Below are 25,071 nucleotides of genomic sequence, written 5' to 3'. Positions count from 1 at the left end.
GAAACATGGTATATTTCAGTTTTTTGTAAATTTTTCGTAAAAATGTTTCTAATCTTCCTCCCTATTTTCATCATTTCATCTAACCCTCGCAGAGCCAAGTTCAAAATCAAGACATAAACGTGGAAGTTGGGCACCTAAGTGACCCCATTAGAGATTGTGTTAAATTTGTTCTTATTGCCTTGTTTTCTTTACAGAACTCATGTTACAGTGTCTATATGTCTATTTTGACTTGATATGGTACTGCTAAGATATACATGCAACTCCAAACATTACTTCCATAACAAAAAGTTTTAGTAATACGTTTTTAGTGTTACTATCTATATTGTATATCTCGCTACATATCTTCTTCGCAATTTATCCTCTTTTCATTCAGATTTTATGCACAGTTGTTACAGTCTTTCTGTACCTCCTACATATCCACCCCTTAACAGGTTTCACATTTAACCTTTGACTTTGTATCCTGCTTACTGTCGCATATGAAACACCTTGCTCGTTTCATTTCCTTCTGTGTTTTTGTTTCAGTGTCATCATCAGACACATATTTTAGACGTGTTCCAATAAAAGGCATTATCAATGTCTCAGGAAAGGCGTTTCTATGCCTCTTTTGATAACTCGAATGTAAAGGGTGTCTCAAAAGTCCTCAAAATGTAATATTAGAAACGGTCTCCAAATATGTTGTTTTCAATCTAAAGTGAAGGATTTTTTTTTTTTTTTTTTTAAATCGGAAAATCAATTGAGGCTGTATACTCTTTATGCGCCCAATGTTAAATGAAAATGCAACGTTGCAATTTACATGGACCCACAACGTAAGTGAATCAAGTTTCTATCTTTTATGGTAAGATGTCGATGGCAAGCCCCCATTCCATACTGTAACTTCATTCACTTACTCACTTTAGATTGAGAACATATTTGGAGAAGGTTTCTCCTCTTAGATTTTGTTGTAACTCTGATAATAACGGAGTTACCCTATGTCAGGGTAATTTTGAGACACCCGATGTATATGATTTACATTCATCGATCTATCTTCCTATCTATCTATACGTTCTTCCGTCCATACATACATACATACATACATCTATATATCTATCTGGGCTGGCTTGTAGTGAAGTCGGTAGAGCCTGGGAAAAGCGGTACACTGACCACGTGCCAAACCACAAAAGACAGGGGTAGGCCTTAGCTCTTTAGGGCTGTTGTACCATGTGGTTTGGTTTAACTGTCTATCTGTTTATATATCTCTGTCGTACAGGTATAATCAGTCACCACTGTTTAGTTATTTTTTGGTGGGCATAATGATATACTGCTAATTCTACTGAAAGATATCTTCTTGACATTTATAGTGTGAGACTGAAGACAAGAAGGAAAGTCTCAGTATTGATGGCCGAGCCCGGAATTCGAATCTTGAACTCTCCGATTATTAGAGCAAACGTGTTTATGCACCTTGTACTGATTATACAGAAACGTCAATTTCTTTTATGAAAAAATATTGTAATATTTACATGACGTAAAAAGCAAACTTGTAATAAATTTGATAAATTTATTACGTTGATAAATTTGGAGTGACTTGCAAGCGGTAAACAACATATGGAAGAGCAATTTCGTTGCAAAGTTCCTTTATGAAAACCTTCCGACAGGACTGTGAAACTGACACCAACCAGGGTACTTCGTAATGTAAATAATTCCTTTTATTATCAACTTAATAATTCATCATAAAGATCATTAAAAGATAATAACTAATCTGTGGGACCTTAGGTACCCCACTTGGCTGTTCGAAGGTTAAATCATATCTCTAAACCGGGTAAACACGATTACTATTACCGGATTTAGAATTAGGTAATCCAATCCATTTCTGTCCCAAATGAGAAGTGTCATTGCGTTTCTCCAGTTTCCGTGTCATTTTTCAAGTAAATGTATTGGTATTAACATCTAGCCCTTCAAAAAATAACCAATTTCTTTTTTGGAGCACAGTGCAGTCTACGAAAACATTTCTTTCAGATATTTTCATTTATCTGTTAATAAAAGATAACGAAAATAACGAAAATGAAAAAAGAGACGCGTATAGGTCTTATTGTAGGCATCTCTAGAAAATACATGAAAAAAGAAAAAAAAAGTAAGGTAGTATTTTATTTATGTGTATTTATTTATTTCAGTTCAAAATATTTAATTAATTTAATATTTTGTGTATAAGGTAGGATGTTCTTAGAAAGCTTCTAGAAATTTATACTTTCTTCTTGTTTTATAACTTCCCAAATTCCTAAACCTGTCTCAGCTCTTCAAAACACTTTATTTTGTGCTTTTTGAAAACCAACTTCTCTATAAGCTTTCCATTCTCAGCTTGTGAGTAGCTACTGTTGCGTTGATGGTGGTTGTGAAGGAATAAGTTTCAGCTTTGTGTCATAAATATGTAATTGTACGTTTGTTAACCGAGTTAATGATACAATTTTAATGAACCACTTTGTGCAGATTTAATTTATTCGTTACATTGCCATTTTATTTTTATTGGAATATTTTATATTCATTTATTGCAACTTTGCCGTCGCTTGCCGTTTTTGAAGATATACTATAAGAAAGAGCCAAGACAATCTTTATAATAAATCACAAATTTATTATATTGGTTTTATGAGATGTGAAATCGTAGTGCACCATTGATATACTTGGACAAATAATTTTTGTTTGCAGAAAACAACGGGAGAGTAATGAGTAGGGCCTGGATATCTAGGTTCATTTGAACTTCACTTTAACCTTTTTTAACAACTAGTTTAAGTCTTTTTTAGAATTTTATTTTATTTAAGCCGTTTTTGTGTTAATTTGACACTACAAACTTGTACTCAATCTCACACACAAAAAAAATCAGCACAATTCCCTTGATGATGTAACTGATCACTGAAATACTTTATTGAATTTTTTACATTTTTTAAAATACAAATTCTTTGCTCAATCTCAGCGTTGAACGTACGGTTTACACCAGAACTTGTCATACACACACACAAAAAAATCTGAATTGATGATGATTTATTTCCTGCTACATCGTATTTATGAGCGATAGATTCATGTTGCTTTTCTTTTCTTCAACAGCTCAATTGTTTTTGACATAGTTGACAGTTTATTATTTGTTTCTACTGACGTTCAAAAAGCGGCAGTCCTAGTTGTTCATAAGAAGCCGTCCGTGTGCTCTCTCGTAATCACTCGTTCGCCTGAAACAAAGTGAGCAGCTTAAAATTGCTGTTTCTTGACGAACTTTTACATATACCGAAGAGAAGTCTAGATAAAACGTTTGCAGTTCCTTTATTATTATTATTATTATTATTATTATTATTATTATTATTATTATTATTATTCAAAAGAAAGTTCGGCGTCTTTCTCTACTCAAAGGATTGATAAGTAGTCAAGTTTATAAAATAAATTGATTAAGACAATTATTGAAAAACTGTCCACCTAATTACTGTAAAGAATACATTAATATTGATTCAATGGATAAAAAATATCCCACCACGTAACTTTTTAGAACAGAAGTGAAACCGAACGTAGCATCCAAATAAATTTAGTTTTTATATTGTTTGCTTTTAACCTATATTTTCTCGTATGTAGGTTTTTTGTAATTTCAAAAATTTAATTTGAAAATGCATTACCGTTGGGGACAAACAAGACTACATTTTACTCATGTTATATTTGTAACTTTACCAAACATAACCAAGTCTAGGAGGTTTAGGTGGACAAGTCATGTAGCCAGAATGGAAGAAAGTAGGTACACTTTCAAAGTTTTAACTGCAAATCCGATCGATAAACGACCGTTAGGAAGACCTAGCCGCAGATGGAAGGACAATATTAAGATGGATCTCACAGAAATAGGAATACAAAGTAGAAACTGGATCCAGTTAGCTAAGGATAGAAGTCAATGGAGAGCTTTTGTAGACGCAGTATTGAAACTTCGGGTTACATAGGCCATAGAGTTAGTTGGTTAGTTATATTTGTAACTATTAAATTATGTTTCCAGATCTGAGACTGTACGTATATTTGCACATATACTCGTACTGCATTATATATTACAATAACATTTCTTACCACTTTAGAGCTTCACGAAGAAGGTGAGGATTCCGCGGAAGAGGATAGTAAGTTATGTAATTCTGAGAATGACAATCCTAATAGTACGGGAAGATCTAAGAAATATCTATTTACCATGAATTTCGTCAAGGGAACGTCTACCGGAACAGATGTTGCTCCACTCCGAAATGATGGAAACCCAATTGAGTTCCCAGGTGGGTGTTCTATTTTATTTGTTAATCTTATGTAAGTCTTGTTTAGGGCAACTAAATTTAAGCAATTTCTTTAAGATAGAGTAGAGAAACTAAGTTCAACTTACAATCCACAAAAAAATTGATAAATATGGTTCCTATATTTGGTAGTTTTCAGATGAGTTTAGCACTCACTGAGCAGTTGTATTATGCCTCCTTGCTTAATTCTCAGTCAACTTTTTAAGTGTATAGGGAATTAAATCGTTCAAAATTTATTACTGATGACTAACTATAGCACATGTTATTTCTAACAGTAGTACTGAGAAGATGAATGAATTAACCTGTACCATACATTGAACGTTGAAAATGTACTTTTGTGCTTAGTGAAACCACTTAGTAACATGGTAAACTATTAAGAATTAAAAAATAAAAAAGAAAGTAACGTATAAATATTTAGTATCGTTTTCTGTGGTACACAGTCAGGGTGCTGATCGTTTTACCGGAATTGAACGATGAAACCGGGAAATTTTACACAGAAATCTTGCCCGATAAAAAAGATGGTTATGTAATCGTATCAGGTTTCTCAGACCTTTTTACAAGACCCTGTCAAGTGGAGTTATTGCGTTCGACAATGGCATATTATTATGTGCGAAATTTGTTACGGTAATATAAGAATAGTAACACATCGTCTTTTTCAACGTTTGAGGGTTGTGCACCAAACTTTAAATTACAATTCTCCTAAAGTGCTATTGCCGTAATAGTGAAATTTCATGGAATTGAAGTTTCATGCACTGGTGTTTGAGGAACAGAAGAAGGAAGATGCATGTACACATGCATGCAAAAGCGCTTGCATGTACTATATAATTCACGATTTTCCGCAGTTATTAATTTTTTCTTCCCATCTTTGTAAAAGTTGAATGAATATGGTAGAAAGCATTGCATGTATGATTTTTTTAAATACAAAATAACAAAAATGTTAGCACAAAATCATAATTAAATTCGATTAAGTATATACTAGCAACCATGCTTTCCAGGGATTTTATTTATTCCAAGAAACAGTGAGAACGAAATAAATTTTAATTTGAAACCGGACCTAATTATTTTTTTGCTGTTAGTCTCAGCTTTAAGAAAACTCCCAATTTATGATCAGCTTTACGGTATGAATTGTTCAGAAGCCCGCCTTCCCATTTAAGTAAGGTAATAGAGTCTTCGTTATTGTCTTTCAAAAAATAAATGATATGAGGAGGAAATAAGTAATATAAAAAGGAATGATACTATATGTTGAATGATCGGCATAACTGGAGAAATTTACATAAAATTATACATGGTCGGTAAACTTTCAGCTCGGTTTTGTATCTCGATTGCTATACACAGTACTTGGTCCCTAGTCAGACTCATTCAAGAACATAGTGAGAATCATATTCGAACATTTGATATGCTGAGACCTAGATCCAGATTAACTTGTAAAAATAAATTTGAAAATACGTTTTATATTTCTACATGAACTTTTAATTTTATCTAATTACAGCTGTTTGTTCTGGGGAGTATTTAGCTCTTGGATGGACTAACATTGCGAAAAAGAAATGCTACAATGAACAGGAAGCGGAGTCTATGGAGCAACACGAATCACTATGCTCCGAACAGTTGCAGCGGATAAGCCTCCGTGAATGCTTGGATTTGTTTACTACCGTCGAGACTCTGGGCACTGATAATGCTTGGTAAGTATTATGAAGTTGTAACTCATTGATTTTGTTTTACTTTGTATGTAATACTTTTTGTTCTGTGTTGACATATTAAAAAAATACTTTTTTACTGAATATTCATCTTTCAAATGTTCTGTATTCTTAACACGTATGTAGACTTTTTATTGTTATTCAAGCGGATACTGTTAGTCCATCAATTAAAAAAGAAAGAAATTGCATATATGGCTGTTTGTAATGCTTCGTAAACTAAGAGATTTTAAATGTTTCGTAGTGATATTGCTGTCCAAACTTGTATGAATGGAGATTTTTTATATATATATATAATGTATAAAATATTGTATAATGCGAACAGCAAATTATATGACAAGTCTTCATCTCAGCAAGGGAATGTAACATGTTGTTATTCATAGAAGCAAGAAAAAAAGGGATTAACGTTTAGGAAGGAAAAGCAGATGCTTATACAGTAAATTTTAATATTTAATGATAAACGAAAGTGTTTTAAGAAATTGAATTAAAGCCAAACACTGTGCATTTCATAGTCAAGACTCACTTTGCCTTATTCTGAATTTATTTCTCCGTCTTTGTCAGTCAGTAAGTTGTATCGTATAGTTTTCGATGTAATGAAACTTGAAGTCGGGACAACACAAAACAAGGCAAGAATGTCATATTTTGGTTACTTGTTTAACCTCCAAATCTTGTATTGTTAACATTGTCTATACTCGTCAGTCAACAGTATTAATTTAAGAATTTTGAGTATCATTCTGTCGAGCTTCTGTCGTAAATATATTTTCACAGGCAGATGTTAGTCTTGTGGATATCTTAAATGATCAACACGCTTGCGTTTGGTAGCATGGTTCCATATTCTGTCTCATTAGGGAACACAATTCGAAGATGGTTGAAAGCTTGTTCAGAAACAATGTCCCTGCTCCTTCACGTGTGCAGCCACTTCGAATCTGTGGTTGACGAGAAAGAGAACTTATTTGCATCGTCGACACTGGCGAATTTCAAATACACGAAGCATCCTGGATCCCGGAAAAAGAGGTCGATGTCAATTCTTTAGATCCTGTTTCACCTGCATTTTTCGGTGTTTTCTCCTTACCAATCATCGGTGACCTAAAAGGAGGGTATGATCTTGGGAAAACAACAATATGCAGTTTTCGAAGAATTGAGACTGATTAGTTAAATGACCTTATGGGGTTAAAATGTTCTTACGGTACTACCATGTTCTAATAATTCGATTTGTTAGAGAAAAACATCACGAATATATTCAGAATACAAGCATTTTGTAATAAAAAGTACTATCATTAAAAATAGTTTTTTTTTATTGTAATAACCTCCAAAATAAGCAAAATTAGTGGAAAACCAAAAATGAAGTGTTACGCAACCAAAGGGGGAGGGGTTCGGCCTTGCGTTACGAAGTATGGCAAGGTGCAGGGAGGGGGTAAAAATTGGTCAAAAATATCGTTAGTAATGTGTGTACGGTCCCATTAGAGGAAGAGGTGTATCGGTCACTACCGAAAATATGATTTTATACTAGTTTAGAATTCTCAGACTACATCAGGAGGTTGGTGAGCTGTGTCTCCAAACATAGAAACGCATTCTGCATCGTAGGAATTAATTCCCAGCAAACCAGAACTGTAAGTTCTCTTGATTTGTCGCTTAGAATGCTGCTACGTAATAATCAATTAATTTTTTTTTCTTTTTTCCATTGATTTAATTTCATTCCCCTTATATCAGTTTTGTGTTATTCCTATTCCATTTGATTGAATCTCATATTCAGAAATTATTTCTTTCAACCGCATGCAGTGATCTTTTTTCTCTTTCTCTTCGTAGGTACTGTTCAGACTGCAAGAAACACCAGTGTGCAACCAAGAAATTCGATGTATGGAAACTGCCAAAGGTATTGATCATTCACTTGAAGAGATTTTCCTATAACCGCTACAGAAGAGATAAGCTTGATACTATGGTGGACTTCCCTTTGCAGGGTCTCGATTTGTCAGAACTAATTATTGACCCTAACCATCCTCCTGCTATCTATGATCTGATCGGTGTATGTAATCACTACGGTGGAATGGGTGGAGGACATTGTAAGTATTATACTTTGTATAAGATACAACTAGGAAATAAGTTAAACCTTTTATTTGCAGTTAGGATGCCGTTAGTTAAATATATATAGAACTTATCCGGAAATAATAAAAATTCGATTTGTTTAAAACTGAAAAGAACTATGTAGATAATGAGATAAACTGCGAAGTTGTTTTAGTAAGCAATCTAATATTTCGGTGCGGACCAATATTTGCTGCTTCTTGATGTAACAAGCAACCTGGAAAAGTACAAGAAAGCAAAGTGTAAATAATTCAATGTAATTCTTATGAAGGAAATAGTCAAAGGTAGATGTTATGTTACTTCTACGTGAATTAAAGAATATTGAAGAATGCAGCAAATATATAAAAGGATTGGTTAGTTGATGTGTGAAGTTTAACTTCCTTTTAGCACTGAGGCTATATGAGACATGGTCTTACGTAAGATCCAGACCACACGAGCTTCCAAAGGAATCGAACCTAAGTCTCTTGCCTAAAGGCACGTTTTATAACTACGTTTGCTAACTATATAACCAGAAGGAAGCTCAAAATGTATAGAAAAGAGGACATATGTCTGTTTGATATACGCATTTACTGATAATATACGTAAGAGTAACTGAAATTACTGTCAGTGAGATCGGTTTCTAGTACTGACTTACTGATGCCATCTGCTGTTGCATTATTCATGAGTTTACATAGTTTGAATCATTCAAGTTGGAAAAAAAAATCTTTTTATTAAATAGATTGAATATTACCTATTTCCAACAACTTCCTCCTCTCTCCATTTTTTCCTTATCTGTACTCATAATGGAGTTCGCGTATGTCCCCAGACTTTTGATACACCTATATATAAATAAGTACACAGGTAAATATTAGAATTATCCAACATCGTTTTGAAACTAGTATTACAAATACGAGTTATTAGGAGATAAAAATAAAGTACTAGAAAACCGAATAAGAAATGTATCAACTTACTACTGTACTTTCGAGGGTCTGCAGATTGTACAACATCTTTAATGTAAAGTAACGTAAAGTATCACTCTACTTACAGATTTCTGTAATTCTGAATATTACTTGCACATCTAAGTTTTCGACTCTTCACTGGAGTCTTGTCACGGAGGATATCTTTTTGTGACATGATCGTTGAACTTGACAGGTATGTTTCAGCACCGGTCTCTCCTTGGTAAGTCCGTTCCATTTTATTTCTCGATGTTTTTATTTTTCTTTGTTTTTATCCTCCGTGATCGAAACTCCAGAGGAGAGTCGAAAGCTTGGAAGTACAAGTAATATTCAAGAATTTCAAAAATCGGTAAGCAGAATGATAATTAGAATTCTTGAATGTGGTTTAACATTGTCTCCACTTAAAATAATGTTTCTTTACCACTTTCGTTAAGTTCTAGTTATTACATGACAGTTCTGGAGATACAGTTTATATCTAAAATTTATAGATATAAAAACAGTGAAATCGCTATTAAGGAATATTATTTTTTTTTTAGCTTTGTTAGCCATTAGTCAAGGTAGCCAATTACATATGTTCTTGAGAAGTCTAATTTGTTTCGACGGCATGAGTTCTCAATGTAATTTTTGCACTGTCTGTTAGGCATTAATGCTCTCTAGTCTTCTACAACTAGGAATATGTTGTGCAAGTATATATTTCTTCCAGCTTATGTTTTTCTTAATTTGTGTAACCTGAAACGTGGTAATTTAACTCTAGAAGTGATAAGCTGATTTCAATGAATCATGATAAGGTGAGCTTCTTGGGCTCACATGTGTTTCAGTTGTGATATACACTACTACCTGCAGTTTGTTTATTTCATTATAAATATGCATAAATGATAGCAATTATATTTTTGTTTACTAATGTTGAAAATAGTGTTTACATATCTAATTGACAAACTATACTTTTAATTGTGAAAGGAAATGTTACCTGCATATATCATTTAAAATAATGCATATTATATTAATATTTCTGATGAACGACATGCTTTTAAATATATTTTGTTTCGAGAAACTTGAAATACATCATTCAGTAATTTTATTTATTTTTCTATTGGCACTACACACAGATTCGAAGTGTATTGAATAATAACAGTTTATCTGGTAGTAGACGCATTCTTCGCGCATCTTGTTCGCGCAATTCTACTATGTTTCTTTAATAAATATATATATTCCAACTTGGGTGGATGTTAGTCTAAACCATATATGCTCCTACACCACAATTATCAAGGAAGTTCATGATATAAGCAAAGGAGACCACCTATTTGTCTTTCTCTTGCATGTGTACTTGTGAATGATGTGATGTAAGGGATCAACTTCTTCTTTTGTTTAGATATGACACTAGCGTGAATTTATTATTATACTTGAATAATAACGTGTGAGGTTCTCGATTTCTATTCGGAGGAAATTTAGTTGAAACAGTCCTTTTCTCATTTACTGTCTACCGTAGCAATTGTTAGCTCATTCTTTCCCAGTTCGCAGCATAGAGATTTTCCCAGTTCGAAGTTCGTAAAATAGTTCCTGTATGTTTTGAAATATGGTTCTGCAAGAGAAAGCATGTACTACTTGCCAAATTTTCTGTTGGAGCCATTTTTTCTCCCTTTCTCACACCTGGGTGTTCTTATTGTCGAAACGTATGAAAACACAAAGTTGCTTTAAGCAACCTAGTCTCATTGTCGCTCTAAAAATAGGCGGTCCTACATTTTACACCATAACGTTTCTACACTCCAGAAGATTTTTAGATGTCCACCAATTATGAGAAGACCGATAAAGGCTCTAATTTCCGCAGGGTCTGTAGGCTTTCATCTTCCTTTCAGATTGCGCTTGGAAAATTCTCGATTGGTCTCTTCGTATCTGTGTATTACAATTTCGTCTATCACGTTACTTAACAAGAATAATTGAAATGCATTCACACGTGAGTTAATTTCCCAACTTGTGGCATAACAACACTATGTACTTTACTTAAATACTATAGGTTTTCGTCTTTCTAGTATGGGGAATTTCAGTGTGCCACTGTATAGAATGGCAACTAATATAAAATACTGTACCTGCCGTTGCAACATTTCGCACATTTGAAGACATTATGTAAGTTAATTTCTGCGAGTCATAGGTAAGATTCGATTGAAATATACCAACCACCTCTCGGCGAAAAGGGTTTAGTGAGTAATAATCTATTAACAAATAACTTGAATTATGAAAAACTGAGAAGTCATAAAATAACCAGTTGAGAATGCTCCAAGAGCATTGCCAGAACGAACTTAAAAAGAATGGAGAGATGGAGCGGGAAGGATAACTGTGCTTGTTCCTACATTAAAAGTAAATCTTTTTATCCACACCAACTTCTGTTTCTCGCAAAATATCATCTCTCTATGACTTAAGGTTCCCGAGAAAAGGCTCCACAAATCTCCCGAAATGCGAACTTTTTGGGCCAATATCTGGGAAACGGTGGCGAGTTTGTTACTTGTCTAGTGGCCGTCGGTTACTATTTGGTACCAAAATGTTCACCATCCTCTTAGGTATTGATCAACACCATCATCATCTCTCTATGACTTATGATTCCAGAGATATGGATCCTTAAATCTCCGGAAATCGGGAATTTTTTTGGCCAGTATCTCAGGAACGGTAAGAGTGATGCGAAAACTTCCATCATTTTCTCAGATAGTTTTTGGTGCTCTATCGAATGGAGGGTTCAAAATTGAGAAAATCACAAATAACAGACAGACAGATAGAGAATTCAGTAACGAACTTTTTAAGTTCGTTGAAAATGCAGTCACCACAATAACTCCATTCAACTGTACTGCCATGTACTGATCACCTAAAATTATAAAAATGAAGAATTCGCCTTTGGCGTGGGAAACCCAGGTTCGATTCCCGGCGGGAGCTCATGTGGTCTGGATTCCATGTTAATCAGTAGGTCCACGTCTCATATAGCCTCGCTGCTGAAAGGGACGCTAAACTAAAATCAACTCAACTCAAAAATGAAGAATTGAACTTTTCATTTGATTCTCTCAGGCTTGCCTTGTCACGATTAGGGACAAAGAATAAAAAGCTAATAATGACAATTAAAGAATCATTCAAGTTAAAAGAAGCATACCCCGAAGGAATGTACAAAGGGCACTGTGAGAATAACGGACCAGTTACGTAAGAAATAAGGTGGTCATGAGCCTCAAAGTTTGACCTCGTCATTTCTAGGGTTACAGGAATTTAAATTTGCAAAGCCCACAGTAGTGAAAATGTTAAGTCTCAGTAATTTATAGATGCTTGATATTTTGCAGGCATTAAGCGAATTAATATTATTTTCTATTTCAGATACTGCTTTTGCAAAGAACAAAGATGACAATAATTGGTATTGTTTTGACGACAATAACGTTAACTTAGTCAGGGAAGAAACCGTTGTGGTAAGTATAAACCTTAGTTCTCTTAAATTATAAGGCACTTAGATTAACATTCACTTCAAAATGAAAATAGTTTTTTTTTCTTTCTTTTTTTTTTTTCTAACGTCCCACAGTTATGTCCTTTGAATTAAAGGAGACGGGTAATTAATGAATGTGAATGACAGAGACATTAAATTTTTGTGTTCTGTCACCGGAAATCGAACTCGAGACCACTTGCACCAAAGGTTCCACTAGACCAGCAAAGAGTGCTATTTACCTTAGAATAAATAAAATGTAATTCTTTAAGTAATAGTATCTTTTGTGTTGTAATCACATTAGTTACCACTGTATGTTTAATACGAGATCTCATTTGCATTAAATTTATTTAGTGTTTTCAGCCAAAAGGGTCAAAGAACGAAATATTGATCTGTACCATACAAGGTTAATTTTAAAGTGGTTGTTCCTTATTTAAAAGCTCTTTTGACTCGTTACCTTGCATAGTGTGCTCCTCAGATTTTCAGTAAAACGGATTTATAAAACGTGGAAGCCAAAGTGAGTGTCTCACTCACAAAGGGAAGAACGGTAGTCGTTGAGCCATTACTGCCATCCTCCTCCTCATAGGAATTCTGCCGTTACTACATGTCAGTTGCCACAAATTGGAAAGCTTTGGTGAACCGCTGTCCTCAGCGAACCTTTTCGTCTTGATGCAACACTTTTTATTGTTGTAATATACGTCCATCAATTGTAGCCTCTCTCTCTTCCCATAGTACCCACTATTACGTTCATCAATATACACTTCCTTCTCAGCTCATGTCCCAACCAGTTTCTCTTGTTCTTAATTATATCTGATATTCTTCTTTTCTCCTCTACTATTCCTTTATATCCTACTGAAACATTTATTTTCACGTCATATTTTTCGTGGGTTTTCACCAACTCTTCCAACAGTTTACTATTTTCAGGTACCGCAAAATGTGCCATATCATCTGTAAACCGTGCACAACCAGTCGTTCCACCTCCTTCCGAAGTACCGTTTTCCCTTCACTGTTTACTCTGGATAGATAGTAAATAGCGTTGGTGAGAGAGAGCATCGCAGTAAAGGTTCCCTTCCAATTACATTCTGTCATTTTTTTCTCTTAATCTAACACTTGCTTGTTTGTTCATATGTGTTTGTTACAAGTCTTCGGCCCTTTCATTCCAGCCCCTACTACTTTAGCACAATTCCCAATTCACCCGGCCAAAATATTTTTCTAGATAATAGACACAAAATGTACTTTCTTCTGTTCGCCTATAAATATCTATAAATGGGGTATGGTAGCTCAGTTGTAGAATTCTCATATGGCGTACCTAGTTCGATCCCAGGTAATCTGGCATTTTGATGCCCAACATCATTTCCTTGTTTTTTGTCGGGATTCTCTCGTTTTCTCCCATGGGGGGGGGGTTGGCTCAGTGGTAGAGCGTTCACCTCTGGTGCTTGGGGTCCCGGGTTCGATCCCAGCCCCCGCCAAGTGAACTTTGTGGTGGACAAACACCGTGCTCGTGGGTTTTCTCGGGGTTCTCCCGTTTCCTCCCACTTTCTTCATTTCACCATTTCACTCATCTATCATCATCACCGTCTCCTTTAGCCTAACCGGCATAACCGTGGGACGTAAAACTCAAAGATTTCATTTTTTCGTTTTCTCCCATATTCTTATTCTACCAATTCTTTCAGAATCATATACTTTCATTAGTTATCTGTCTCAGGGCATAACGTAAAACATTAAATTAAAGATTTCATTCTTTTTCCATAAACATTTCATCGTTTACTCTTAAAAGCCAACAGAATCTCTTGGGCCTTAATATGTTCATCATTTGTTCTTCCATATGGCCTTTTCCTATTCGATACATAATTTTTGTTGCATGCGATGTGTGATTAATAATTCTACAGTCCTCTCATTTTAGTCAACTGTGTCGTTATTGTATTCAAGAAACCTTTAGTTTATTATTTCGTTTCCGTATTTATTATTAAGTTAAAACAATATTTTCTTGCCCTTCCTTTTTTAAGCTCGATTGGTATATATCAATCCTGGTTGCTTTTCCATTTCTAATTTCGGACTAGCTTTTCAAATTCGACACACGATCTATCCCTACTCTCACAAATGTCCTAAATACATTCTCACCGTTTTTGTGGTTAAGGACCTGTACTACGTAAATATAAAAAATTCATTTGAAACTATTAAAATATGTAGCAGTTATAATCCAGGAGGCAGGACTTACTGTCCGGTCTTTGTATAAATTTCTATATTTTATGTTGTGAAATAAATAGGAAGTAAGGTAAGGGAAGAAGAGTGTACACTTTCTTCAAGATACAACCACTAACAAATGTCTGTCCCTCTATATAAAAAAAGATAAAAAAGGAAAAAGTGTTTAGGATTGTTAATGTCTTCTCTATTAAAATTCTTTCTTGTATATTTTAGATAACATACTGCTCTTTGAATTAGCCAGAGAGTATTTAGTTCTTCATGGTTTCTTACTAAAATTCAACTGAAAAATATTTATGAAACATCTGTTATTGTATAGCGCTTCCAAAGGTAAAGAATAAATATAATTTGTAAATATCTCTCCTTTATGAAATATAATAAGCTCTCTTAAGCTGCTCACCATTGTAAGTTGGCTATTTACTTAATTTTCCTCATGTCTCTGGGATCATGAAATTACAAATTAATATTAATACTCCGTAATATGGTCATTCGTATAGTTAGTCTGTTTTTTTTTTTAATATTGGTTCGTTAAGTAAAAAGAAAAACTCTCTTACTTTCTATTATTTGTGATTTGTGTGATATACAAGTGAATGAGTACCGTATTTATTCGATTATAAGCCGACCTTCGAAAATTAGAAACTAAAATATAAAATAAGAAAACTTAATAATGATGCATACAAAGCATAAGAAACGAATTTTCTGTCTTTACCTGTTTCGTCAGTAATCACAATCAGTTGATTCAAATTTTATAAATTTACACTTTTATATGTACATTTATATTTCTTGATGTGAACGTTGAAAATATCTGATAAATCCAAACATAAGGAATGTAAAATTTGAATTTCCTTCTTGATAAGTTAAAATCCACTGACGTGGCAACATCGAATCTACATGATGGCAAAATCTTGTGGAGTCTTCTGGCAATATTTTTAGGACCTTTTTCTTATTTCGTCTATAAAAGATGTATGTTTTACAAGTCATGGTCATTCGTATAGTTAGATCCAATTCTAAGCCGACCGGGTATTTTATGAACCAAGAGAAAGATCGACTTAGAATGGGATAAATATGGTAAATGTTACACATCTTTGTGGATTATATATACTGTGTACTTGCTAACGTCATAATTTAGTACTACACTTTCTTATTTTCTTTCTAGTCCAGTGCTGCGTATGTCCTATTCTATTTTAAAAGACCTGATGGCGATCCACCCACAGAAGCAAGTAACCTGTATTCTCAGGGCAGTGGTGATCAAAACTCAACCCTAAGTGAAGACGAGATGGACCTTAATTAGCCTTATTGTTTATCTAGTGTTAACAAAATTTAAACAGACGTTACACCATCTTGTGCCTGATGAACGTTTGAAGGGTACAAGAGGGTCGCCCTGCTCAGTGAAATTTTTTTGTGAATGAACATCAGATTCTTAAAGTATATTTATTATAAAAGAAAAGACTTTTACAAAATTATTATTGTGTTGCTGAAAGTTATTTTTATTCAGTATGTTCATATGTTGTTAAAACTTCCTTTTATTCAACTGTTTCATCACTCATTTAAGAAAATTGTGTGCTTAATTCAACGGTTTTGAGGGCTCTTTGCAAATATAGCCTTAAGCACTACTTACTCTCAGTCATGGCCAGTGGTGACAGTATTAATTGTTTATTTGGTTCTGTTAAATTGCATAAAAACATTTGTAATTTTACGTATAAATTCAAGTAATTCGTAAAATAAAAGCACTGCCAACAAGATTGTATGAATATATTCATTTTTATATTGAATACCTGTAGCGACTTTGGTGTTGAATAATTAATAGAATTTACTGATCTCAGGTTGTCACATCTTTCAAAATAGTGCAAATCTTCAAAGAGCAATGTAAAACAGAACTCCATCTCAATGAACAAGTTAACTAATTTCGTCACTTCCTCTCTCATCCTAAGTGCAAGGCTCCAAAACCACATTTTCGATTCCAGACAACACGTTTATTAGGCAAAGAAAGCATAGGGCGGTGTGTGTTTTGCTTTATTTTAATGTAAATCCATTTACGTACCGTTCTTTGATCCATTTGCTCTTTCAAGTTTCTTCTTTTAGAAGTTTAAAGAAAAATTGCAAATTTCTCTTGTTATTGTAATACTTATAAGTGAGTGTAAAACACAGTCATGTAGCTCATGCTTTTAGAACCCACCGGAAACAAATGATGTAGGAAGTACTGTGGGGAATGTATGTTTAACCCATCCATTTTAGAAAGTAACAAATAGGAATGGCCACAAAGTTGCGGTTCCGGCGAGACCGGTTCTTGGAGATCCGGTTTTCAGAACCGGTTCCAGATCTGGATCTGAAAACCCGGTTCCAGAACCGGATCTTAGGAACTGGTTCCAGACCTGGATCCGAAAGCCCCCAAAGACCCGTAAAGGAGGCACAAAGTTCACCTCCAAAACACTGCAAAGAGGACCACGCGCTTGTGCCCCCCAGAAAAACCATTTTGGTCCACCAGTGTGTGTTGAGCCAAATGAGTTTGCCTGTTTAGCCAATGAGTTTGCCAATTACCCAATTTGTTTAGCCAAATGAGACAAGCGGCCACCGCCTGAGCGCCTGCCTGTCGCTTCTACCTTTTCATCTAGCACACTGTTCACAGCCTGCCAGCAGCTCGGATTTAGCGTAGGGGTGGCCACAAAGTTCCGGTTCCGCGAAACCGGTTTTAAGAACCGGTTCCAGACCTGGATCCGAAAAACCGGATCTTGGGAACCGGTTCCAAGACCTGGATCTCAAAAACCGGTTCCGGAATCGGATCCCTTCAGAGGCGAAAACCGGTTCCACCAGGAACCGGTTTTGGTCATCCCTAGTAACAAAACAGTAGTGACGTTCAATATAACATCGTGCAGCGTACGTCGTTGCCATTAATACTTATTATCAATGGTAAAAATAGTACGGTTCAAGAAAGAAGAAAAAAAACAGAAATGAAGGAAATATCGATAAGTGACTCAGTAATAATACCAATGGATAGATCCCTTTTTAGCATTGTATTACGGTATTTTGAGTATTACTTTTTGTGTCAATGAACAAAACCTACTGAATACCTCACACATGTCACTGAATAGTAACTGTAGTCCCACCGAACTATAGCGATAACAACTAATCTGAATTAATGTTGCCAAACTTATCTCAAAAAATTTCACGGAATAGAATGACTTGGCCATTCTCTTATTCCAACAGTCATTTTTACTTTCATCATGTACCTGCTGTAAAAATAACTAATTTCTTTTATTATTTCGATACATTTTTATTTGAGCTCGAGTAAATCTGACAATCTTATCTGCGTCATACTACTTTTTTTGAAGTTGCCTGCAGTTAGGTTTGCAAGTACTTACGTTCAACTTGTGCCATTCATCTTGCACTTGTTAAAGAAGTTTTGTATTATATCCCCGTGCGTGATTTATCTTTTCTAACAGAAAAGCACACCATTACAGAATACATAACTGTAACGTATTTTACGTTCTCCCTTTTTAGTATCTTCGAAACCTGAAACAGAGTTTAATTTATCTTTCGGTACTAATAACCACACACCTAAAAATTTGTTAAGTGTTCATCAAATTCTTCACATTATAATCTGGCAAGGAACAACTAAACAACCAGAAGCGTTTCGAGCATACTATTTTGTTAAATATAAGTGCTACTTAGAAAATAAAATATAAGTAATATCATGGTTCAATGTTTGGCAGTATTTTGAAAAATACAAGGTAAAGATACGGTGAGAAAATCCTTAAATTATAAAAGGAGAATATTAACAACTACCTTCAGTAGCGTGACAGTGTTTACTGAAACATAGCCTTGAATGCATTCACTGAATATACGCTTGTTTTGATATGGCTATATATAGGTTAATCCAGAAGCAGGCATGGAAAACAAATTAAGCACCAGAAAATACAAAGATAGTGTCTTAAAATGTGAGAACTTTCGCTACACAGTTTATCAGACACAAAAGGGAAAAGTGGGTAAAAATGCAGAGAAGTATCTGTGAGACATTCGGCTGGAATTCCGATGTGACTCCTAACTGGACCCTACGCATAGTAGTTTTGTAATTTTTACTTTCTTCTTCTTTACTTTCCTACCTGATGAAATGAAAGCGCGTATAACATTTCTTTTGTGTTGCGTGAGCGTATTTTTTACCATTATCTGGTTATTAGTTTATTCTGTACTATAATATAAAAGTATGAAAAAATGCACGGCTGGACCGTGAACCCGAAACGCCGATTTACCAGGTCAATGCTCTAACCATTATACTATCCAGTGCGGTTCAGTTATATATTGTCATACTTAACTAATTTTATGTTACATCAATTCTTTGTTTCCTCCATTTATCATAACTTATCGATATATGGCTTATATTAGCTAATGTGTCAACTCTTTGCTGGATAGGTGATAAGACATACGAAAAATATTTGAAACATATACAACTGTCTGACTTCTGACTAGAAGTTTATTACCGGAGTTCAAATTCACTTGAGATACAGAAATCATGTACCCAAATGTTGCATCTCTATCCAGTGGTTCAGAAACCATCTACTCATCTGTGTCGTATTGAATTTGTGGAAGTGAATGAGATGTTTGGGTGTTTTGTGTATCAAATATTTCTTATACCAAATTATGTTCCTGCCCTAACCCTTTTAAGTGGAATTTCCAAATTCTTGCAAGTAAATGAGATTTATATTCTGTGTATCAGTCCCCTTACGAAGGGATCGTCCTTTTATGTTTAACATAAGAAATACACATCTCCCGTTGCACCCAACATATTGACAACAGTAAGAGTGAGTGATATATTCCTATTATGTGCATCGAAAAGCATACATCAAACAAATTTCGTCTTTTGTGTGCAACAGTTTCAGAAAACATGTGAATTTTTTTACGGCATCGTTTACGAGTTGTGAGCGTGGGAATCAAGAAAACTTTCCGTCACGATGGTCGGCGGGAAGATCAATCGTGCCTGCGCTCGACCTACACACAGTGTTCGAAGTGGGGGGAAAAAGCAGAGGCGGTATGTTTTATTACAATTTTGACTTGACATACCGGCTATTTGAAATACAGGATGGTATTTTCCCTAAAAGATTGCAATTCTATTTGCATAGTGACTCAAAACCATAGGAGAACTTCTCCGGAGTTACGGGGAAAGGGAGTATGGAGATACAATGGCCCTGCCCCCAACTTTCTGAGAAAAATAAATATATCCCCTTATGTTGTATTATAGAGAATTGTAATTCTCTGTAACACACGAAAACGTTCAAAATCAGTTTTTATATGAACAATTTGTAAATAATTTCTCGTGGAACAACTCCCGGGCCCTCATTCGACTCAAGGGTATTCAAGACACCCGGGAACTCAGCTTTCTCTACAACAAACAACCCCTAAATCCGCCCATGCTCAGGTTTTCAGATTTGAATGCACCCAAAGTTTTCTTCGTACCTGTACATATAGAACAACCAAATCCACCACTCCCTGTATGTTCTTTAAATTTGGCCTCCCATTGTGCTTTAGTAAGACAATCAAGAAATGAAGCGAAATTCATGTCATGAGGATTAACTTGCTGATAAATGAATTTATTGGAGAAGCATGTAAGAGAGTTGCTTTTAATTTTTACTAAAAACTTCTCCACATTGAAAATGTGTAACTTCCATTAACGAACATCAGATTCAGTTAAAAGCAGTCGCCACAAAGATCTTAATTTTCGGGATACACTGCACAAAACTAACCGCGCATGTACTCACAATGTTATCTAATTATTAGAAAGATGCAAATATACTTTTTAATAAAAGAAAGATTTTTTTTTTTTTTTTTTTGATTTCATAAACTTAATTTTTCTCTCGGATTCAGTTACATATTTATCATTGTAGGCACAAAACAAGTTCCGACGAACTCACAACAATAGTTTACGATTTCAGTTTAAACGAGTCGCCTCAATACACTACTTTTTGTATAGATTAGGCCCATGATTCATTTCTGTCATGTGACTCTTATCTACAACCAACACGAGTTCTTAGGTAGGAGCAAGGGATGAACTTCTTTGCGGACGTCTCATTTTAAAAACAAAAAGTAAGAAAAATAACAAAAATGTCGGTGTTGGCAATTTAAAAATTATTTCTAAATAAGAAATTAAAAATTTGACACGGAAAGCTATTCTTACCTTTACCGTACAAAAATGGATTTATTAAAGGTATATTAAAATCCACTTTCCAGTGATGGTATGTCTTGATCCCTGAAAAACCAGAGACGATATGTCTTCATCACTGAAAAACCAGAGGCGGTATGGCATCCCACCGCATATCGTCTCACTTCGACCACTGCCTACAAACACCGCGTGGCAGGCAGACACACGAAGTACTTCCTTCATTTTGCATGTCACTCAATGAACTTTTCTGGTAATGCAGATAGCGTACGTCGAAAACAGAAACGCGGAAACATGAGAGCCGTATCATTCAAGCTTGTAACGAGACACGCATTATTAATCACAAGCTGAGGCAAAAACACTATTTGCCATCTTTGTTGTTCATCGTGAAGAGAGTGTGTGTGTGTGTGAGAGAGTGAGTGAGTTCGACTTAACATACTAAGAGAGAAAAGAAGCAGACAATACAACACCTTTGTGAAAGGCAGGAATAAAAGTAAATTGGCAGTTATAACGTGTCTAATAAATAAATCATACCGGTTTGACCTTCCGAGTGCTTCACATGCCTAATCTTGGTTTTGACTTCGTATCCCATGTTACCAGATTGTGTATCAACAAAGGCAGCAAATTGGTATAACGAAGACACGCTTTCTCGCATTGCTTTGCAACTGGTGTGTATGAAGTTCACGCTGCCAGCCTCTGCGCTTGACTTGACGTACACTATCAGTACAATCTTCCCTATATTAAAACACTGTGCTTCCTGATTGTGGCCAGCGAACAATCTCCCTTGCCCTGATCGTGCAGGTGAACGCAATGGCCGAATTTACATTTGATGAGTATGCAGAAATGCTATTAATTTATGACGATGTCCATCGTAATGGAAGGCGTGCTCGTCGTCTTCACACCAAGCGCTTTCGACATCGTCGAGTACCGTCACGTACTATCTATACCAGACTAAAACGCCGGCTTAGGAAGACCGGTACCTTCACAGTCAACAGAATCGACTGTGGTGCTCCGAGTCGTGTACGAGCCCCGCAGCTTGAAATGCTTCAATGCGTGGAAGAGGATCCTTTGACAAGCATCCGACGCATGGCACATGACTTGCGTGGGAGCAGGACAACTGTTTGGCGGGTTTTACACCACGAACACCTGCATCCATACCATCTTACGCAAGTTCAAAGTCTTGGTGGAGCCGATTTTGAGACACGTCTAGATTTCTGTCAGGTTCTTTAGCTCTGTGAAGAGGATCCTGCATTTCTTCAACGGATACGAAGCGACCTTCATTGACGAAGCGACCTTCTCTAGGGATGATGTGGTTAATTGTCATAGAGCGTTCACCTCTGGTGTTTGGGGTCCTGGGTTCGATCCCAGCCCCCGCCAAGTGAACTTTGTGGTGGATAAACACCGTGTGCGTGGGTTCTCCCGTTTCCTCCCACTTTCTTCATTCCACCATTTCATTCATTACTCACCATCACCGTCTCCTTAGCCTAACCAGCATAAGCGTGGGACGTGAAACTCAAAGATATCATTTCATTTTTTCTTTTGCTGGAGATACTACCGGAGTTAAAGAAAGAAATTCCTCTTGGAATCCGACAGCGCATGTGACTTCAACACGACTGTCTACCTCCCAATTCACACGGGCTATCCTAGATTATTTAAATATTTCGTTCGGACAACAGTGGACGGGCTGTGGTGGTCCAAGAGCATGGCCACCACCCTCGCACGACCTGACGCCATTGGATTTCTTTCTGCGGGGTTACTTGAAGACATTGATGTATGAGACCCCGGTTGAGTCGGATCAATCAAGATCTGCGGCACGCATTGCAGTTGCGGCTGAGGAAATCCGAGACATGCCAGACGTTTTCGATCGCGTCTATGCGAACATGCGTCGTTGGTGCGAGGCATGTATCGCTGTTCGTGGGTGTTGGTTCCAGTCGTTCTTGCAGCACAATTCGCTTCATGCAATGGATTCCCGACTTGCGTCAGTTGGATCATCACAATGCGTACTCGTCGGTTCGAACTTGGTAAGTGGCACATACTGAGCTTTTGACCAGTGTTTCCTTTGTAAGTGTTTAGAGTGTCTTCTATTGCAAACATACTTCTATTATTGTGTTTTTGTCGCACAGATCCTTAATGTCCGCCGCAGGTTCTCGCAGTGTTAGTTGCTTGTGAAAAGAAGACACGATTGAGTGGTGGTGCTCATTTCCCACTTCTGTTTTCCTTTCTACTGGAATGCGTCCTGCTCTGTAGTGTACTATTTGGTTAGGTCATATCTTCAGCATACTTTTGTAGAACACACGATGAATAGTCCTTCAGACGTCCTGACTTTCTTTTACGTATCACTCGATGCAGTTTTGTGTTAGTGCAAACATTCAAACAACGCATGTCATTTCCATTGTAGGGTGCGTCAGTTCACAGGACAATCTACGTATCATGTAGACGATGGGTTTGACAACACATTAATACAGGACGTAGAACATAATATTTTGTGGATTCAGCAACAAAGTGTTTACGAAAACGACTCCGTACTTGTTTGTGGTACTACCAATGGAGAGCGCAACGTTGCATGCATTGATAATTAATCTAATCTTCAATAATAAACCAATGTTACTGGTACGGTTTCAACGTGTTTACTGGTAGTTATGCAACCACTTATAGCAACCCCAAAATTCTCAATACTGTATCTTTGATTCTGTTTCTTCTATCGACATGGCACAGATGAATTTTACTTTAATATTACACTTTCCTTTTCAGCTCATTTCGACCGATCTTTATTTGCAAACGTAAGCGGAAATCGACTACTTCCTTTGAAGAGTCTCTTGCCCAAGTGTTCTCGAGGTTTGATTTTGATATTGTTGGATACTACGCCTATAACTTTGTGTGTGTAATTCCAAACCGACTGTTTCAAGGTCATTTGTTTTTGAACTATAGTGTGTCAAAGTTCTATGCCAGCCAATGTGCTCATGCTCAACTCATAAACGACGCAGATTTCGAGTTTTTGTCCCTATAGTTTGATGTCTACTTTCAACCTCCAAACACTCATAGAAATTACGGAACATCCTGTATACTTTTTCGGTATCATTGTGCTTATTTTGATATAAGATTTTATATGGAAGAATTATCTAATTGCCACATAGTTATTATTCCTGCAATATATGCAAAATATTTAATTGCATGGAGGCTCTCACTCTCCTCGCCCATTGCTGTTACCGAAGTCCTTTTTTGGGTATTAAATACGTTACAATACCTAATACTTAAGAGCCTAAAGCCGATCAAGAATTCTTATGTCCTAGTAACTTTATTTTACTTTTGTCTTGATATTCATTGAACTACCGTCTCTATAGGTGTGTGGATAAAGGTTTCAGGACCAAAAATGATGACTATGTATGTATAGTAATGAAGGTGTGTTGTACAGTCGGAAACGATATTAAGTATAGGTTAGAGGTATAAGAAATGATAGCTCCAACACATATTTAATATACCTATTGTTTCTGTATGTATACACGAATCCAAAAGTGCATTACCATTTGCAATCCTTTTTCCTGCAATAGCAGGCAACCCAAAAAGCTTGGCGGTTGGGTTGGTTGCAAATTCGAAAGGCGTTGGACTAAACCTCAATTTTGTCGCAAATATATCAGTGTTGCAGGCTGCAAATAAGAGAATAAAACAAATTGTTAAGAATGACAATTTTATTATTCTGACAGAGTTGGATGACATCAAAAGTTACAAAATGACTTACTTAAGCAGTTCAAACAAGATGAATAGTAAGAAACAGATATAAGAAGAAAGCATTTCTCCTTTTCCCCCCTCCCTACTCACAAAAAGAAACTCAAAAAAAGAAAAAGTTATATAATATAAAGGTTTCATATAAAAGCCTAACAGCACAAAAAAAAATAGTTAAAGAAACGAAAAAGAGACAAACACAGAATAGGGGACACCAGTGGCGTAGCAGACTTGCGGCCCTCCCATGCAAGATAAAGAAATGGGACCCTAGCTGTAAACCCCATTGTTATAATAATAATAATTATTATTATTATTAAAAAGTCGTTTCTTTTTCAAAATCTCTGACTCTGCCTAAGAGCATGAATGCATATAGCGATCATGTGTGCACGTTTTGTCAATGAGCGGTCCCAAAGGCCAAAAGGGGTGGAAATCTCCAAGAAAGAGAAATAAAAACTTTCTTATGGTAAATTCTAGTTCAAAGCTCGAAGCACTTGCTTTTGCACGTGATTTTTTGTTTCTTTTTTCAGGGAATAGAAAAGTTCTGGCGCCTAAGAAATTACACCATATAATATTGCAAATTTGC

The 25,071-nt window shown here is 35.8% G+C and overlaps 1 protein-coding gene across 1 annotated transcript; it reads left to right on the top strand.

Annotated features, from left to right (window-relative positions):
* Positions 1–4,067: 4,067 nt before the first annotated feature.
* LOC145688132 (ubiquitin carboxyl-terminal hydrolase 4-like) lies at positions 4,068–16,362 on the top strand (the record flags this gene model as incomplete). The annotated part of the gene is given in 5 exon segments (XM_081761919.1): positions 4,068–4,253; positions 5,758–5,947; positions 7,766–8,019; positions 12,319–12,407; positions 15,777–16,362. Coding segments are annotated over 5 exon segments (854 nt in total), but the record flags the coding sequence as incomplete, so codon positions are not given.
* Positions 16,363–25,071: the final 8,709 nt, after the last annotated feature.

This window comes from Thermobia domestica, chromosome 6 (assembly GCF_964235325.1).
Source record: "Thermobia domestica chromosome 6, izTheDome1.hap1.1, whole genome shotgun sequence".
In the NCBI taxonomy this organism is placed as follows: Eukaryota; Metazoa; Arthropoda; class Insecta; order Zygentoma; family Lepismatidae; genus Thermobia; species Thermobia domestica.
This window is presented reverse-complemented; position numbering and strand designations above follow the sequence as displayed.